At 38.6% G+C, this 15,953-nt stretch overlaps 3 protein-coding genes across 4 annotated transcripts; 2 read left to right on the top strand and 1 right to left on the bottom strand.

Annotated features, from left to right (window-relative positions):
• Positions 1-1,851: 1,851 nt before the first annotated feature.
• On the bottom strand, positions 1,852-2,903 carry LOC103959374. Its single transcript, XM_009371725.3, has one exon. The coding sequence runs from the start codon at positions 2,640-2,642 to the stop codon at positions 2,031-2,033; it is 612 nt and encodes a 203-aa protein (XP_009370000.1). The 5' UTR covers positions 2,643-2,903; the 3' UTR covers positions 1,852-2,030.
• Positions 2,904-3,825: 922 nt separating this feature from the next.
• On the top strand, positions 3,826-5,809 carry LOC103959373 (60S ribosomal protein L19-1). The gene is made up of 5 exons (XM_009371724.3): positions 3,826-3,960; positions 4,723-4,845; positions 5,000-5,313; positions 5,432-5,478; positions 5,567-5,809. Exons 1-5 carry the CDS (start codon positions 3,849-3,851, stop codon positions 5,592-5,594), a joined length of 624 nt encoding a protein of 207 aa, XP_009369999.1. The 5' UTR covers positions 3,826-3,848; the 3' UTR covers positions 5,595-5,809.
• Positions 5,810-7,127: 1,318 nt separating this feature from the next.
• Positions 7,128-14,890, top strand: LOC103959370 (phospholipase D zeta 1). Of its 2 annotated transcripts, XM_009371722.3 has the most exons (20): positions 7,128-7,576; positions 7,942-8,043; positions 8,182-8,291; positions 8,377-8,518; positions 8,688-8,858; positions 9,212-9,385; positions 9,858-10,100; positions 10,197-10,313; positions 10,492-10,631; positions 10,753-10,902; positions 11,110-11,266; positions 11,341-11,868; positions 12,263-12,373; positions 12,814-12,960; positions 13,041-13,238; positions 13,378-13,479; positions 13,787-13,918; positions 14,064-14,129; positions 14,272-14,333; positions 14,428-14,890. In XM_009371722.3, exons 1-20 carry the CDS (start codon positions 7,352-7,354, stop codon positions 14,675-14,677), a joined length of 3,327 nt encoding a protein of 1,108 aa, XP_009369997.2. In that variant the 5' UTR covers positions 7,128-7,351; the 3' UTR covers positions 14,678-14,890. The 2 variants fall into 2 exon arrangements, with proteins under 2 accessions (XP_009369997.2, XP_048427822.1); XM_048571865.1 differs by lacking the exon at positions 12,814-12,960.
• Positions 14,891-15,953: the final 1,063 nt, after the last annotated feature.

Here is a 15,953-nt window from a genome sequence, read left to right as displayed (position 1 = left end):
GAAGGATTGAAGCAGAAAAACTGTTTTTGGGCTAAAACGTAAGGGCCTATTTGGTATCCTATTTGAAAATTTTTATCATTTCTCAAAACATTTCTTAAAAACAATTTTCTTTAAGACTTAAAAACTTGATTGGTTTGTGATTTAAAATTTTTAAATCTTACAACTTAAACTAGACAAAAAGATCTAAAAAGAGGGGATCGCAAGAGAGGGAGAAAGAGGAGAGAGAAGGAAAAAAAGTAAGAGATGATTGAAGAAAAGTGAAGGAAGAGAGAGAATCAGACAAGATAGAGAGGAAGAGCAGTGAGAGAAAGAAACGAGAGAATGAAAAGAGCAAATTGGAAGAGAGACAAAAAAGGTGAAGAAAAGAGAGAGAGAGAGAGAGAGATTTGGGGTGAGAGGGAAGGAGGGAGAGAAAACAAATAAGTGAGTTTAAGTTTAAAAATTTTAAAAACTCACTTTTTATGTTTTTAGATAATGGACTATTTTTTTTAATTAATCTTGAGTTTAGTTTTTTAAAATAACCTTACCAAACAAGTTTTTAAGGCCTAAAACTTGAAAAATGTTTGTGAGTTTAAAAAGTTGGATTCAAGTAGAGTACCAAACATGCTCTAAATTTTTTGGGCTAAATATTTTTAAGTTTTAGATCACCATTGAAGATGGTCTAAGTAACTTAAAGCTTAAAAATGAAATGATTAAATGGTATTGGGCCGTGACGACTTGTTATTTCAGGTTTAGAGTTAAGAATAGAAACCATGAGATAGCTACGATACAAACTGCCACAAACTACATTATAATGTATGAAGAATGATTGCTCAAACTGTTTAGTACAAGCAACAGGAACTCGGTAAACATGTATCCATTGCAGGTAGTGACATTCAGAAACAATGTAGAACTCAACGTAAGACATTTCAAAACCTATCCAACGGTTGAAGCGGCATCGTTAATTTAGAAAAACCATCCACGAAACACGAAAAAACCACAAATATAAAATCTAAAGCAAAACAAAATTTCCTTCACCATGTCATTCAATTTCAACGTGTGCATCATTTCTTTACAAAAGGTTTTCTTAAACAAATAACAGCAAAAGCGGGCTGCTACTTTTCACCGAGGAAAGCTCCAATGACAAAGCTAACACCATAGAACAAGATAAGGGACCATAGAAAAAGAAATAAAGACGAGAAGCGATCGTCAACTTGCCTCCCATTCATCCCCCTCTGCCCTCTGTAGGCTTAATTATCCACCCACACCTAGTGAGATCAATGAAACCAACTTCTTACCAACGATTTCAACCACAAACTAACACTTCAATCATGCTTCTAGAGTCATGATAAAACTAAACTATTCATTCGCTTTCTTGACTTGTAAGCTCTAAAGACTGTTCCTCTTGCTACATGGATTTTTCCTCACTGTCCCATCCTACCCTTTTCCTTTTACTAAAAGAAAATGATAAATCTACGCAAGATCGGTGTTGCTATTTCTAAAATTTCCATCATTCTAAATCACAGCAATCATAATATACAGGAAGAGCAATCGTTTTCAATATCAAAAGCCATACATAAAATCAGATAGAACAACACTTCACTCCAATACTACGCACTTTCAAACCCATATGACATCATAGATACTTGAATCAATCTATAGTGCATATCAGACCTAACTCTTAAGATACCAATACCACAAAGCTGCTCTTGTCAAGACTTGCCCATTCAAATTTAAACAAAGATGTTACAGTGAACAACTATCAATCATCAATCTGTGTTTCCGCGTACTTGGAACACAGAACTTCATTTCATATTCCTAAGAGTTAGCATTAACTCGTACTTACACAATCATCAGTTTCGAGCAGGGATCTTATTCAAAGGAAAATTAATTATTAACAGAATCAGACCACCCATTCATAACACCAATGGCAATTTATGTACAATATATACAAATTCGAGCATCGAAGAAAACCAAACTAAACGCACAAATTAGACCCGAATTCTTTCCCCAATCCATACATTAAGCATTGAGAACGAAACGGTACCAAATCAGCAGACCGAAGTCAATCTCATGGGCACCTTCTCCCTGTGGGCGTCTCCCAACCCATCCGCCAATATTCGAATCACCCTCTTGAATGCGAAGTGCACGCAATTCGAAAGCGCAATCCAGCACATCACCTCGTAGACGAAATCGAACGCCGGATCGGACGGCGAAGACGACGAGGACTCATCCCAACTATTCCCTCCAAACCTATCGAAATTCCAACCCCCGCCGCCGCCACCTCCACTGCCTCCCCATCCTCCGTTGAAAAAGGGACCATCGCCGCCGAAAAACCCGCCGTCTTCCTCGCCTCCGTCGTTAGAATCGTCGCCGCTCGAAGGTCTCCGTCTGGTGCGGCGTTTTTTGCGGAGGAGGGTTCGGGTTGCGGTTCTGGTAGAGTTGGGCCGGGCACGCGGCGGAGCGACAGCGTCGAAGGAAAAAATAACGGCGGAGATCTGGGGGACTCCATTGGAAGGCGAAGGCTGATCGGCATGAGTATAGGTGATGGAGATTTGATTGTTGGAGGTGAGGTCATGGTGACGAATTAGGAACTTGGCGAACCCTAGGCCCTGGGCGGTGGTTGCGACTGTAACGGTGTCGTATAGAAGAGAGATATCCATCGCCGATGAATTCGATTTGTGGGTAAAGTGAATTTGGCGGAATCGGTTGGGAAATTTTCCGGGAAAGTGCGGGAAAATCAGGACGGTGAAAGGGAAACGACGGGAACTTGATGACGAATAGAAGAAATTGGCGACAGCTGTGAAAAGGCCAAGTTCTTATTCGTTGGCGGGTGGCTACGGTACAATTTTGACGTCGGCGATGGATATCTCAATTGAGTAAATTGCATCCAACTTGGATTGGGTTTGATGACAAAAGCCCGAACAATAGACTGGGTCTCTAAAAGAGAAACGTTAACATCTTTTTCTTAAAAAGTGATTTTTTATGAATTTTTTGTTATTTCATAGTTTTACGTATGAACAATGTAAAATATCACGTCAAAAACATGAAGTGGCATACAAGCATACATTCGAGAGAGTTTTCTTAGCATTTCTCTTTTTAAAACAGACTAAAACATAATCTAAAACTAATGTTAGCTCTTTACGACTCGAGATGGCTTTACATTTCTGATTCCCTAGTTTCTTCATTTCTATTTGAAATTTACAAAAAAAAATAAAAATTAGATGTACTAATAGCATGTTTACATACATAGAACTGGAAGAAGAAGAATGTAGAGTAAACAAAAATTAGCTTATAAAAGAATTATAGTGAGCGTGAAACGAAAGTGAGCATTTGTTGTTGAATCATGATAAAAGGGCATAAGTAATGGCTCGACATAGATGGTTCGAACCAAGAAAAATTAAAGGCATCCGTTGACATCCAAAATGTTAAAGATATACAAAAGAATGTCGAAAATTAAAATTGTTGCTTAGATACATTGAATAAAATAAAAGTAACTTACCTTAAAAAAAAAGGGATTTGTCGTTTTCACTTCATCAAGTCATTATGGACTCCTCGAAATGTAATTTATCATCATTCCGTAAACATTGAGTGCATGATGATCTTTTTGCAGGGCAAAGTTAATAAACACGCCTACCAAAATTACGGTTTACCCGAACCTTTGCTATGTGGGCTAATGGGCTCAAAACTGGGGCCAATATATTGGGCTTTTGGGAAAGTAGTTTTGGGTCGATGGTAGCCCACACTTCCAAAATCGTAAACAACCCACTAACTCAGCCTCTTAAAACCCTATCCTTTTATACTCATCCCCGACCTCCGAAACAGCCTACAAGTCTCCTCTTTCCCGTAAAACCCTAGAGGTAGCAGCAATGGTGTCGCTGAAGCTCCAGAAGCGGCTTTCCGCCAGCGTCCTCAAGTGCGGCCAAGGAAAGGTCTGGCTCGACCCCAATGAGGTCAGCGAGATCTCCATGGCCAATTCCAGTATGTACCCCTCTTTTCATTTTTAGGGCTTCTTCCAATTCGTTTCAATTCGAGGTTTTTTGCTTTTTTCTTGGGTTTGGATCTGAAAATTTTGGATTACGATTTGTGCGAATTTGGATTGTTGCACCGAGTTGATTTCGATTGGGTTTAATAGGAGAGTAGTTATGTTATAAACATGGTTTTGAGTTGATTAATTTACCCAATTGATTAGTATTGCACCGAGTTTATTTCGATTGGATTTAATAGGAGAGTATTTATGTTATAAACACGGTGTTGAGTTGATTAATTTACCCAATTGATTAGTATAACTAATTAATTTAGTTTAGCAAGAGAAATGATTCGAGTATATACTGCATATCGTCGATTTTTGAAATGATCGATTAAGACTATCCAATGTGCTTCCGTGTTATTTGTCGAAAAAGTTTGCGTTGCGGTACGCCTTCTCGCAGTTAAAATCTGATTATTGGTTTTGGTTGAAGTCTAGAACATGCTTTTTAGATGCACCATAATGTTTGATAATATTTTGCTGTAATGTTCCGAAAGCACTGCACTTTATGAGATTACTTGATAAGTTAAAGTCCCAGCTGCAATAGTTCCGCTATATTTGTGATTGCACTTTTATCACCATACTATACACAACCGAAGTAGTGCTTTATACATCTTAGTTTTTTCCATTTCTCCATTTATCCGCGCTAGTCTCATTTGCCTCGGGGTTTGTTATAGACTTTGATGCGATTGATGATAATAATAACCGGTTTTCAGGGCAAAACATCAGGAAATTGGTTAAGGATGGCTTCATCATCAGGAAACCAACAAAGATCCACTCCCGTTCTCGTGCTCGGAGAATGAAGGAGGCCAAGAGGAAGGGTCGCCACTCTGGTCATGGTATGTTATTCTTCAATTGATTCAGCAATTTTTTTGTCATATTATGGTCATATTTCTTTCTGCAAACCATCTTAGTTCAGTTAGGTTTCTTTTTCCCATACTGTTACTAGGAAGGACATTGTAAAGGATATGACGATTTTTTTAAATTTTCCAGGTAAGCGCAAGGGTACCAGGGAGGCAAGGCTGCCCACCAAAATCCTCTGGATGAGGAGGATGCGAGTATTGAGGCGCTTGCTCCGTAAGTACCGAGAGTCCAAGAAAATTGACAAGCACATGTACCATGACATGTACATGAAGGTGAAAGGTAATGTCTTCAAGAACAAGCGTGTATTGATGGAGAGTATCCACAAGTCCAAGGCCGAGAAGGCAAGAGAAAAGACTCTAGCTGACCAGTTTGAGGCCAAGCGTGCGAAGAACAAGGCTAGCAGAGAGAGGAAGCATGCTCGCCGTGAAGAACGATTGGCACAAGTAGGCTTAGACATTAAGAAAATCTTTTGATTGCCCTTTTTTGTGATGAATTCACGTTGATAGTTTGTAACACATGTTTTTGGACATTCATTTTTATTTTTGTGTCTGGATGTTGCAGGGACCTGTAGAGAAGGCAGCACCAGCAGCCGCACCCCAACTGTCTGAGTAAGTTTACTTGAAATCTTGTGTTAACGCTTGTACATTTGTTGGACACAAGGATCATGAAATGAAACATTTCTGTTCGTTTCTGCAGGGGAGGTGCGAAGAAAGCAAAGAAGTGAGTAGCGACGGACCTTTACTCCCAGCACTGAAGAACCAGAAGTCTAGACGTTATTGCTGTTAAGTTTTATTTATATATATACAGAAGTTTTATTTCGTGAGCTACTTTAAAGAAACCGTTAAACCTTTTGAGATCGAGGAGTACATTTTCTTATATGTTGATTGCAGTGTTGGTAACTTTGTTGAATATATCAGTCAATGCGTATGTTCGTGCGAATTTTCAGAATGCTATTTGATCGAGAATGGTCCTCTTTCCGGGCTAAAGAATAGATGTCATTCTTTCTAGTTACATGTACGCGATCTAGATACAAATGACATCTCATGTGAGTCGAGGAAAGGGGGCGGACATCATCGGCGTCGAAGCTGTCTGGAACGAGGGACCGATGCCCATGTTGTGGTTGAATGTTAGTGGGTACAATGTGTGTTTCTGTGCTTTGTTTGGTAAACTCAGCAAATTTTATGAGATTACACAGTAACTCCCCTTTTTGTTCCTTGTTAAATTCGCCTGCGATTTCTAAACTATTTTGACCGCTGATTCCGATATTCCAAAGTTAGAAAACGAAAGTGCATTTCTTGGCACCATATCTTAAAAATGGTTGAACATTGATAGGACTGCAGTACCCACATTTGTTTCTGAAACATGCACAACATTCTAGTAGCACCAATAATTTGACCAACAATCTGGACCAACCAGTCTTTTATAATTCATTTTGGACTGTTAGATATAAATCCCAAACCAAATCACTAAAAGATTTGGGTTATCTGATAAATTTCATAGTAAGGATAAGATTGGATTACGTGATGAACCAGCATGCTCGTTTTGTACTCTTTTTAGCACTTGTGCTCTTATGTACTTTGAAGTTTATAACATAACTTGCATATTAGAAATTTGGATATAATTTGAATAATAAAACGAAAAGTGTTTTACTGGGAAAAATGCTCTATTCCCAATATAGATACAATCATAGAGGTGGTTTTGGTGATTTGGATGTGCTGTCAATTATTTCTAATTCACTTCCAAACAAATTTAATTTGATATAAACTATGGCCTGCAATTAAATTAGATAGGACATGGCACATATAAGTTGGTTGGTAGTGATGGAAGCGTATACAAAACATGCTTCTTAGGGCTGGTTTGGTATTCTTGTGCTTTGAAAAAAAGTTACCTCTGCTGTGCTGTGAGAATAAACAGTTGTGAAATAAAGCAGCAGAGTGTTTGGTAAACCTTTTTGTAAAATTGCTTTTGAAAAAAAAAAACAGTATTATAGTGTTTGGTAAACTTTTATGTAAAACATATGTGAAAAAAAGTCAATTTTTCAAAACTGGGTTTTGCAGCTTCTTGTTTTTGGCTTTTTTAACCCAAAACTATGAAAAAAAGTTGAAGATGAATGTTTACCAAACACAAAAATAGCTTCCAACTTTTTTTTATACCAATTTTTTCCAAAATCATCTCGATACCAGACCAGATCTTATAGTCCCATTTTTAAAGTCGACTCCCTGCAACTCCACGTATATAAACCAATAAAACTCGAAGTTTCCACTTTTGAGGAGAATTCGACTCCCTCCCTCCTTTTTCTGACCAAAATAAATACTCCTTTGACGTCGTTTGCTTGTGGCGAGCGGTGACTCCCCCGAATTCCGTCTCGTTATTTTGTTTTACTTTTTGTTTTATTATTCAAATTATATCCTGCAACAAACAAATTACAACAAAAGTGGATCAAATTTTTAAGATCAATCTCCAAGTGATCGAAACCGGAAAATGGAATCGGAGCAGTTAATCTCGGGGGGCGGATCCCGCTACCTCCAAATGCGATCGGAGTCGGCCATATCGCCCTCCTCCTTTCTCTGCCGTCTCTCGTCCTTCGAGCCCGCTCGGATTTTCGACGAGTTGCCCAGCGCCACCATCGTCTCCGTCTCCCGTCCCGATGCCGGCGATATCAGCCCCGTGCTTCTCTCTTACACCATCGAGTTCCAATACAAGCAGGCACGCAACTCCGATCTCTCTCTCTCTTTCTCCACGCTTTTGCCTGATTCTCTGTTTCTGAATTTCAGTTTTCAATCTGAATTATGTGTTTGGATGCCGAGAAAATTTGGATAAGAGCAGAGAAAATTCGATATCAGGATGTTAAGTCAAGAGAAAGTCGTTAACTTTTAACTATAGAGAATCTTCTAGAATCATTGCATTTCTGTTTACTTTGTAAAATTGAGGTGTTATTTCCTAATTGGGTCCACTCTTTTCGAATTTTGGCTTTAATATCAAGTTGTGAAGTTGCTAGCTTTAGCTTTGTAGATTACTGTTTAAGATTCTCATGGACTGATTATGTGTTTTAATTTTCTTTTAAACATTAGTTTAAGTGGCGATTAGTGAAGAAACCATCACATGTATTCTACTTGCATTTCGCATTGAAGAAGCGTGCATTTTTTGAGGAAATTCAAGAGAAGCAAGAGCAGGTCTGTGTTTTTTTATCTTACCGTCTGAGTTTGTGAGCGGAAAGCCAGTTTGCATTTTCACTCTTGTATGCACTTGGCAGTTAACCGCTTATCTCGGAAAGTTTGGGATTTAATCTCGTTTGTGACATTATATTAAAGGTTAAAGAATGGCTTCAAAATCTAGGAATAGGAGATCACACAGATGTGGTGCAAGATGATGAGGATGATGAGACTGTTCCCCTGCAGCACGATGAAAGTGCTAAAAACAGGTCACTACTTGTTAAATTTATATTTGTTGTGTACGTTTTTTCTGGAATTACTGTCATAAATCTTATAGTTGCATCTTTTGTTCAGAGATGTTCCATCTAGCGCTGCTCTGCCAATCATCCGGCCTGCGCTGGGCAGACAGCAATCCATTTCGGAGAGATCTAAGGTCGCAATGCAAGGGTATCTAAACCACTTTCTAGGAAACATGGACATTGTGAACTCTCGAGAGGTGTGCTTGGTGCTGTTCTTTCTAAATGTCAATCAAATGTGTCGATTTAAATAACTAGTTTTGGAATTGAAATTAGCTATAATTAACTGTGTTTTTTGAACGTCCTCTGCCTTTAGCTATTTTCAGTTTGCTTATTAAATGTCTAAGCCTCAATAATTATGGATTGTAGGTCTGCAAGTTCTTGGAGGTCTCCATGTTATCATTTTCTCCAGAATATGGCCCTAAGCTAAAAGAAGACTATGTGATGGTCAAGCATCTTCCTAAAATTCCAAAGGATGATACTACCAGGAAATGTTGTGCATCTCGTTGGTTCAATTGCTGTAATGACAATTGGCAAAAGGTAAGAAGTCCTTTTGATAAGCTCTCTTTTATATTCACTTGTAACTTGAGCACATTAGTGACAAAGTTATGGCGGTCAACTCTCCAGTCATATTAGTAATCTGTCTGTGAAAGTTTAATTAACTCAAAGAGACCTGTGATTTCTTAGATGCTCGACAAAATATAGGTTTTTTGTTGGTAGGAGTCCAAATGTAGAATGGAATCAAGTGACAGAAGATTCTATTATTTTTGGACAACAGATATACAAGCTAAGAGATATCACATGCATAATCTCCTCATCCTTTTTAAGTCTTTAGTTTAAGATATGTTTCTCACTTGTTATCTTCGTATTACCGTCTAATTGATCCTGTGCAGGTTTGGGCTGTATTAAAACCAGGATTCTTGGCCTTGCTGGCACATCCTTTTGATACCCAACCTTTGGATATAATAGTATTTGATGTACTACCAACCTCAGATGGCAATGGGGATGGCCGTGTCTCACTGGCAAAAGAAATAAAAGAGCGGAATCCTTTAAGGCATACATTTAAGGTTAGTGTTACTTGGCTTTTTTTTTTTTTTTTTAATCTTTCCCTTTCTGGGGTTATATCTGGTGCTCCAGATTTGTTAAACTGCAGTTCCTGTGATTTCTTCCCTGAAATTCCAGTTAGGTCTGTGTATAAATGATTCTATCAGATGGTCATGCATATTGCTTTTACTCTGGGAAGTCTATATATTATGGTTTATGTTCATTTGGATGTGAATTCTCTAGTAGAATGCAACCATGTGAGTTAGGGTTAAAAACTTAAAAATAAACTAGGAACTTTGACTGCTAACTTTACCCCTGTAAGAATATTGTTCTTAGTTAATTATAAATAAAATGCACAAGTTGCTGGTGGCTGACGAATTTCTATGTTTGCAAGTAGACCTTTCCCTCAATTTTGTAGCCTGTTGTTGCGGGCACTATCTGCCTAATAATGAATATCCAGACAATCTTTTGATAAGTAAAGTGAAACTTGAAAAGGTGGCTTGTGGAAGCCGGAGCATTAATTTGAGAGTCAAGAGTGGTTCCAAAGTAAAAGATTGGGTTGCTTCAATCAATGATGCTGGACTCAGGCCTCCAGAGGGCTGGTGTCATCCTCACCGCTTTGGCTCTTTTGCACCTCCGAGAGGCTTGACTGAAGATGGTAGTCAGGCTCAATGGTTTATAGATGGTCAGTCAGCATTTGAAGCCATTGCTTCTGCAATTGAGGATGCAAAATCAGAGGTGTGTTCTTCTCAGTTTGCTGGGTACTTTTCAGATGTTTATCATAAGTATCATTCTTCATTTTTCTACTGTTTGATGAATGAAAGTTCCATGCAGATATTTATTTGTGGCTGGTGGCTGTGTCCAGAACTGTACCTGCGGCGTCCATTTCATGCTCATGCTTCTTCTAGACTTGATTCTTTACTGGAAGAAAAAGCTAAGGAAGGGGTTCAGGTGAACCTCACTTTCAAGCAATCTTTAACTCTAATTCTTTACAGGATCGTCATCTATGAATTGACTTTAAACTCTAATTCTTTGCATGTCCATCATCTGTGAATTGACTTAAACACAGTTCATTGAAATAAGATTTAGACGTTATTTCTTATTTTTTGACACTGAAACATGTCTGCAGATATACATTCTTCTCTATAAAGAGGTAGCTCTTGCTCTGAAAATCAACAGTGTTTATAGCAAGAGAAAACTACTCGAGATTCACGAGAATGTGAGGGTACTACGTTATCCTGACCACTTCTCAAGTGGTGTTTACTTATGGTATGTGCTGTATTTGCAAATCAATTTGTAGATTTTGTATTACTTATTCAGAAAGTCTCTTGGAACTCCCCTATCATGTAATCTTGTTCTGCTTCTGATATTAAATACTTGTTACATATAGGTCCCACCATGAAAAACTTGTCATTGTTGATTATCAGATTTGCTTTCTTGGAGGACTGGATTTATGCTTTGGTCGTTACGATACTGCTGAGCATACAGTGGGTGATTGCCCTCCTTCTATATGGCCTGGAAAGGACTATTACAACCCAAGGTGGGCTTCTTGTCTACTCTGGGATTATGCATTGACAACAATCCGCAGATAATGACAGAAACATGATATCCATATTTATACATATTTATTTTTCTTTGCTTTGTATCTTTTATTAAGGGTTTAAATTTATATGTTACCTAGCTCTAGATCTTTTCTGAAATGATTTCATTGTCGTGAAATATGGTTTTTGAAATATAACCCTGTCAGGGAATCTGAACCAAATTCGTGGGAGGATACAATGAAAGATGAGTTGGATCGTGGAAAATATCCTCGTATGCCTTGGCATGACGTTCACTGTGCCCTTTGGGGACCACCCTGCCGTGACGTGGCTAGACATTTTGTTCAGCGCTGGAACTATGCAAAGGTTGATATCCTGCTAGGATGGTATAATTTTGATTTACAATAAGTTATGTGCTAAGTCGGTATATATTCTTTCAGAGAAATAAGGCTCCAAACGAACAAGCAATTCCACTACTTATGCCGCAGCACCACATGGTCATTCCTCATTACATGGGAAGAAGCCAAGAGGTGGAGATTGAAAGTAAGAACGCTAGTAATCACAGAGAGCATAAAAGGACGGATTCCTTCTCGTCGATATCATCCTATCAAGATATTCCACTTCTTATACCCCAAGAAGCTGATGGGCTGGATTCTCCAAATGAACACACACAACTAAACGGGTCGGACTCTCCCCATGATCTCCTTGATCAGCCAAGCAGGATTAGCAACAATCTTGCTTTCCCTTTCCGGAAGTTAAAAATTGCACCAGTAGGTCCTGATACGCCAATGAGAGGCTTTGTAGATGACCTTGATTCTCTGTCTCGACATGGAAAAATGGCTTCTGACGGGGTGGCACAGTCTGGCGTGAAAGATCCAGAGTGGTGGGAAACACAAGAACGGGGCAACAACGGTGGTTTCACAGATGAATCGGGACAAGTTGGCCCTTGTTGCTCGTGTCGATGTCAGGTGAACCAAAACTCCTTTGTCTTTTTGAAATTCCATATTATTGCAAATGTCATTTCTGATTTGGCTTCTAATTTCTTATTTGCCATCTTCCTATTTTGATGTTATTTATGTAGTGATATATCTGTTATAAGTGTCAAGTTAAGTAACCTTGAAGAACATACTGCTTAGAACAATGTTGTAGGAATTGAACCAGGGGAAACAAGGACTATAGAATTTTAATCAAAGTTAAGTTTCCAAGGGGACGTGTACTCTATAAACCTCCAGAGGAGGTGATATTCAGAAATGTCAGAGGGTTTAATCATTTAATGCGTAGTAAATGTTTCTGTTTTCTTACTGTTTGATTGTGATAATGGACTTTGCATCCTGCATGTTCCTAACAACATCTCACTTTTAGGTTATTAGAAGTGTCAGTCAGTGGTCAGCAGGAACAAGCCAAGTTGAAGAGAGCATTCACAATGCTTATTGCTCTCTTATCGACAAATCAGAGCACTTTATTTACATTGAGGTGAATTTCTTTCTCAATTTTCTTCACTTTGCGATGATACGAAAGTAACGAAACCCATACCTAATGTATTTCAATGTTCTTATGTAAGTTCGTCTTATGTAATAATTTAGACTTACTGATATATCATATATTTCAGGAAGTATATGCTCAAAATAAAGAGCATTTCAAGCTTTCTCGACAATTTGACAAGCATTATTGCTGCTTGAGATTTTTATTTCAAAAAGAAAAGTTCTGCTTGAGTTGAATTTGCTAGTAGTCATGTATCATATTTCTTGTCCACTCGTCAGCGTTTAGTCTATATTGAGAACTTCTCTTTCTTTGTGGATACATTTTTGCACTATGCAGTGTCTGCTTTCTGATCTTTCTGGATATCCTGCAAGGGACTTTGGTGATAACTATTTTTTCTGACATCCTTTTACTTTTTTGGAACTTCTTCCCAGAATCAATTTTTCATTTCAGGTCTTTCAGGAGATGAAATTATACGGAATCGTGTTTTAGAAGCATTATTTCGACGTATTATGCGAGCATACAATGATAAAAAGCCTTTTAGAGTTATAATTGTGATACCACTTATACCCGGCTTCCAGGTTCCAGTTCTTGTCAAAGTCCATAACATATTGTATATATCTGCCCATATATTCCTTGTGCTGATTTTGTGGTTGAACAGGGGGGTCTGGATGATACTGGTGCAGCATCTGTAAGAGCTGTTATGCATTGGCAATATCGAACCATTTGCAGAGGACCTAATTCAATATTGCACAATCTTAATGAAATTCTTGGTGCAAAGATGCATGATTATATTTCCTTCTACGGCCTTAGATCTTATGGTAAACTCTTTGAAGGCGGTCCTGTGGCCTGTAGTCAGGTATTTCCCTATCATCAATGTAACTTTGTGCCTGCCTATGCATCTCTTTCCAATCTAAAGATATTGGTAACATGTTTGTCAAATTTTATAGCTTCCACCCCATGAATACATCATCATTATATTATTATTGGCACTGCAGATCTATGTGCATAGTAAAATTATGATTGTCGATGATTGCACAACTATAATTGGATCAGCTAACATCAATGATAGGAGTTTGCTTGGTTCAAGAGATTCTGAGGTATCTCTTCCGCTCTGGTTTCTCCTGCATTATCTTATTATACATTTGATGGTGCTTTAAACCTTAAAGATGCAGAGCGTGTTTGTTATGCTATGGAAGTTATGCATGGCCTAAGCGCACAAAATGACTTGATAAAGCATTTATTCTGAATAAAATGCAACATAATGCTGACTGAGCGTATAAACACAGAATTGTAAATGTAGTACGATTTCAGTATATACTGTCTGTTGCGTAAACATGACTTTTCTTGTGCTCCTCTTCTACATGCATGGTTGCTTCCATTAACCGTCATGATTTGGTATCTTAGATTGGTCTACTTATTGAAGATAAAGAGATGATTAATTCATTTATGGGAGGAAAGCCATGGAAGGCTGGAAAGTTTTCATTGAGTCTTCGCATGTCACTGTGGTCTGAACATCTCGGTATTCGTGCCACAGAGGTTAGTAAATCTTGTTTTGTTCACTTCTTCCATTTCTTCTTCGTCGTCGTTAATTCACAGCTGTAACAATAATGATATTGTGAATCTTAAGATACCTAGTGTCACTTGTCTGATTGTCTTTGTACGTTTTTCATTGTGTTGTCAGATGAATCAAATAATCGACCCAATTGTCGATTCAACTTATAAGGGCATCTGGATGGCAACTGCAAAGGTGAAAAAAACAAGGAGAAAAATATCTTGATGAGCAGATGAATAAATAATTAATATTTTGGAGTTTAATTTTGCTGAAGTCATATATTGCTTTGTATCTGCAAGTAATAACAATTTGTGCTTTTTTGTTTCTTTGTTTACAGACAAATACCACAATCTACCAAGATGTGTTTTCTTGCATACCAAACGATTTTATACATTCCAGGTATATGCATCTTTAGTCTTCCTCTTAATCCCTTATATTTTCTCACTTGCTAACAAATTGTTTGCCCCATCCGGCCACGGGTGACTTCACGCAGGGCTGCATTCAGGCAAAGTATAGCCTTCTGCAAGGAGAAAATTGGGCACACAACTATCGACTTGGGAATTGCTCCCGAGAAGTTAGAATCATATCAAAATGGAGATGTGAAGACAGCAGATCCCATGGAGAGGTTAGAATCTGTGAAGGGCCATCTGGTTTCTTTTCCTTTGGATTTCATGTTGAAGGAAGATCTAAGACCTGTGTTCAATGAAAGTGAGTATTATGCGTCTCCTCAAGTATTTCATTGAACACGATTTTCAAGTAATTCGAGCTTTACTATCTCGGGCCGCCCTCCAACATTGGATATGTGCACATATTGTTTTGTGAAAGGAAAATATTTGTCCGGCAAATTTGTAGATTAAAGTTATAGAAAAAGGGGAGGCTGAAGCCCTGCATATGTCACTGTTTAAAGAATGTAGTTAGGAACAAAAGTCAAATAAAATCAATTCATTCTTTCCGCAGTTTCTCGTCTTTTGATTTGAAATACTTGGCTCTTTAATTCACATGTGGAAACAAATCAGAATTTTTACCAATTTAGCAGGAATGACTTGTACTAGTTTTAAATTATGCGCCTGTTCATTTGGTTAAATTATCCATTTAGAGTTATTGGAGCCCCACCGCAGAGGGCGAGGCTTTCAAAAATTGACGAGCACGTCCACCGAAGTAGGGTGGAACTAGCACGCCCAGATTGTGTGTTCGAAATAATAGGTGTTGGCACGACCCGCCGTCACTTTCGATCATTGACGAGTCATCCTTCACCCCTGACAGGACAGGTTAGGAATTGAACCGCGCGTATCGCTTTACTTATAGCCAACTCGTTAACCTTCCTCTACATCACCCCCCCGATGTGGGACAAGGCTGGGAGTTGCAACTGTTTCTGTTTGGTGTGTTATAATGTACGTACTTCAAAGCAAAAACGTTGACAAGGGCTGGTGATTATTCTAAAACTGTGGGGTGTGGTTACAACGTCCCGCAGTATTGAATGCCTCAAATTTTTAACCATATGACTTTATCCTTTTAATAGAATGCACACAACCATGCTTTATGCCCTCTCTCTGTCTTCCTGTCCATCATTCTCTGAAAAATTGGACAAAATCCCTAAATCTCTCTCCCACTTAGTCGAAACCTGGAGCTCCCATCTCTCTCTCTCTCTCTCTCTCTCTCTCCAATCTGTCAGTCCCTTTGTCCCACTCCTTTCCTCCCCCAACAACCCTCTGACCGATACATCACCTACAACCACACCCACCCGCCCCGAGTCGAAAATCCTGGCGATCCTCTCCCTCCAACACATCAACCCTTATGTCCCCCTTTCGTCTCTTTCCCCGAGTGAAAGGCCACATCCAACCCAAAGACCCAAAACCATTTCTAAAGCCCAAAGGCAATTTTGTAAATAAAGTTAAATCCAACAAAAGCAAGGGGCAGAGAGAGTCAGTGGCACTTTCGTAAATAAAGTGAAATGTACTCCAAAATTGCACAGTGCCACCTCCCCCCTACTTTAGACTAAAGTAATTAGATCTCAATGTT

The sequence above is a fragment of a genome, unplaced genomic scaffold (genome assembly GCF_019419815.1).
Source record: "Pyrus x bretschneideri cultivar Hongxiangsu unplaced genomic scaffold, Pyrus_bretschneideri_v1 Contig6, whole genome shotgun sequence".
In the NCBI taxonomy this organism is placed as follows: domain Eukaryota; kingdom Viridiplantae; phylum Streptophyta; class Magnoliopsida; order Rosales; family Rosaceae; genus Pyrus; species Pyrus x bretschneideri.
This window is presented reverse-complemented; position numbering and strand designations above follow the sequence as displayed.

Excerpts from the sequence above, each read along its gene's own strand:
- LOC103959374 (XM_009371725.3), bottom strand. The coding sequence starts at position 2,642 with ATGGATATCTCTCTTCTATACGACACCGTTACAGTCGCAACCACCGCC.
- LOC103959373 (XM_009371724.3), top strand. The coding sequence starts at position 3,849 with ATGGTGTCGCTGAAGCTCCAGAAGCGGCTTTCCGCCAGCGTCCTCAAG. Across the intron at positions 4,846-4,999 it reads GGGTCGCCACTCTGGTCATG|GTAAGCGCAAGGGTACCAGG; the intron begins GTATGTTATTCT and ends TAAATTTTCCAG. Across the intron at positions 5,314-5,431 it reads GTGAAGAACGATTGGCACAA|GGACCTGTAGAGAAGGCAGC; the intron begins GTAGGCTTAGAC and ends TGGATGTTGCAG.
- LOC103959370 (XM_009371722.3), top strand. The coding sequence starts at position 7,352 with ATGGAATCGGAGCAGTTAATCTCGGGGGGCGGATCCCGCTACCTCCAA. Across the intron at positions 8,859-9,211 it reads GTAATGACAATTGGCAAAAG|GTTTGGGCTGTATTAAAACC; the intron begins GTAAGAAGTCCT and ends GATCCTGTGCAG. Across the intron at positions 10,101-10,196 it reads TTGAGGATGCAAAATCAGAG|ATATTTATTTGTGGCTGGTG; the intron begins GTGTGTTCTTCT and ends AGTTCCATGCAG.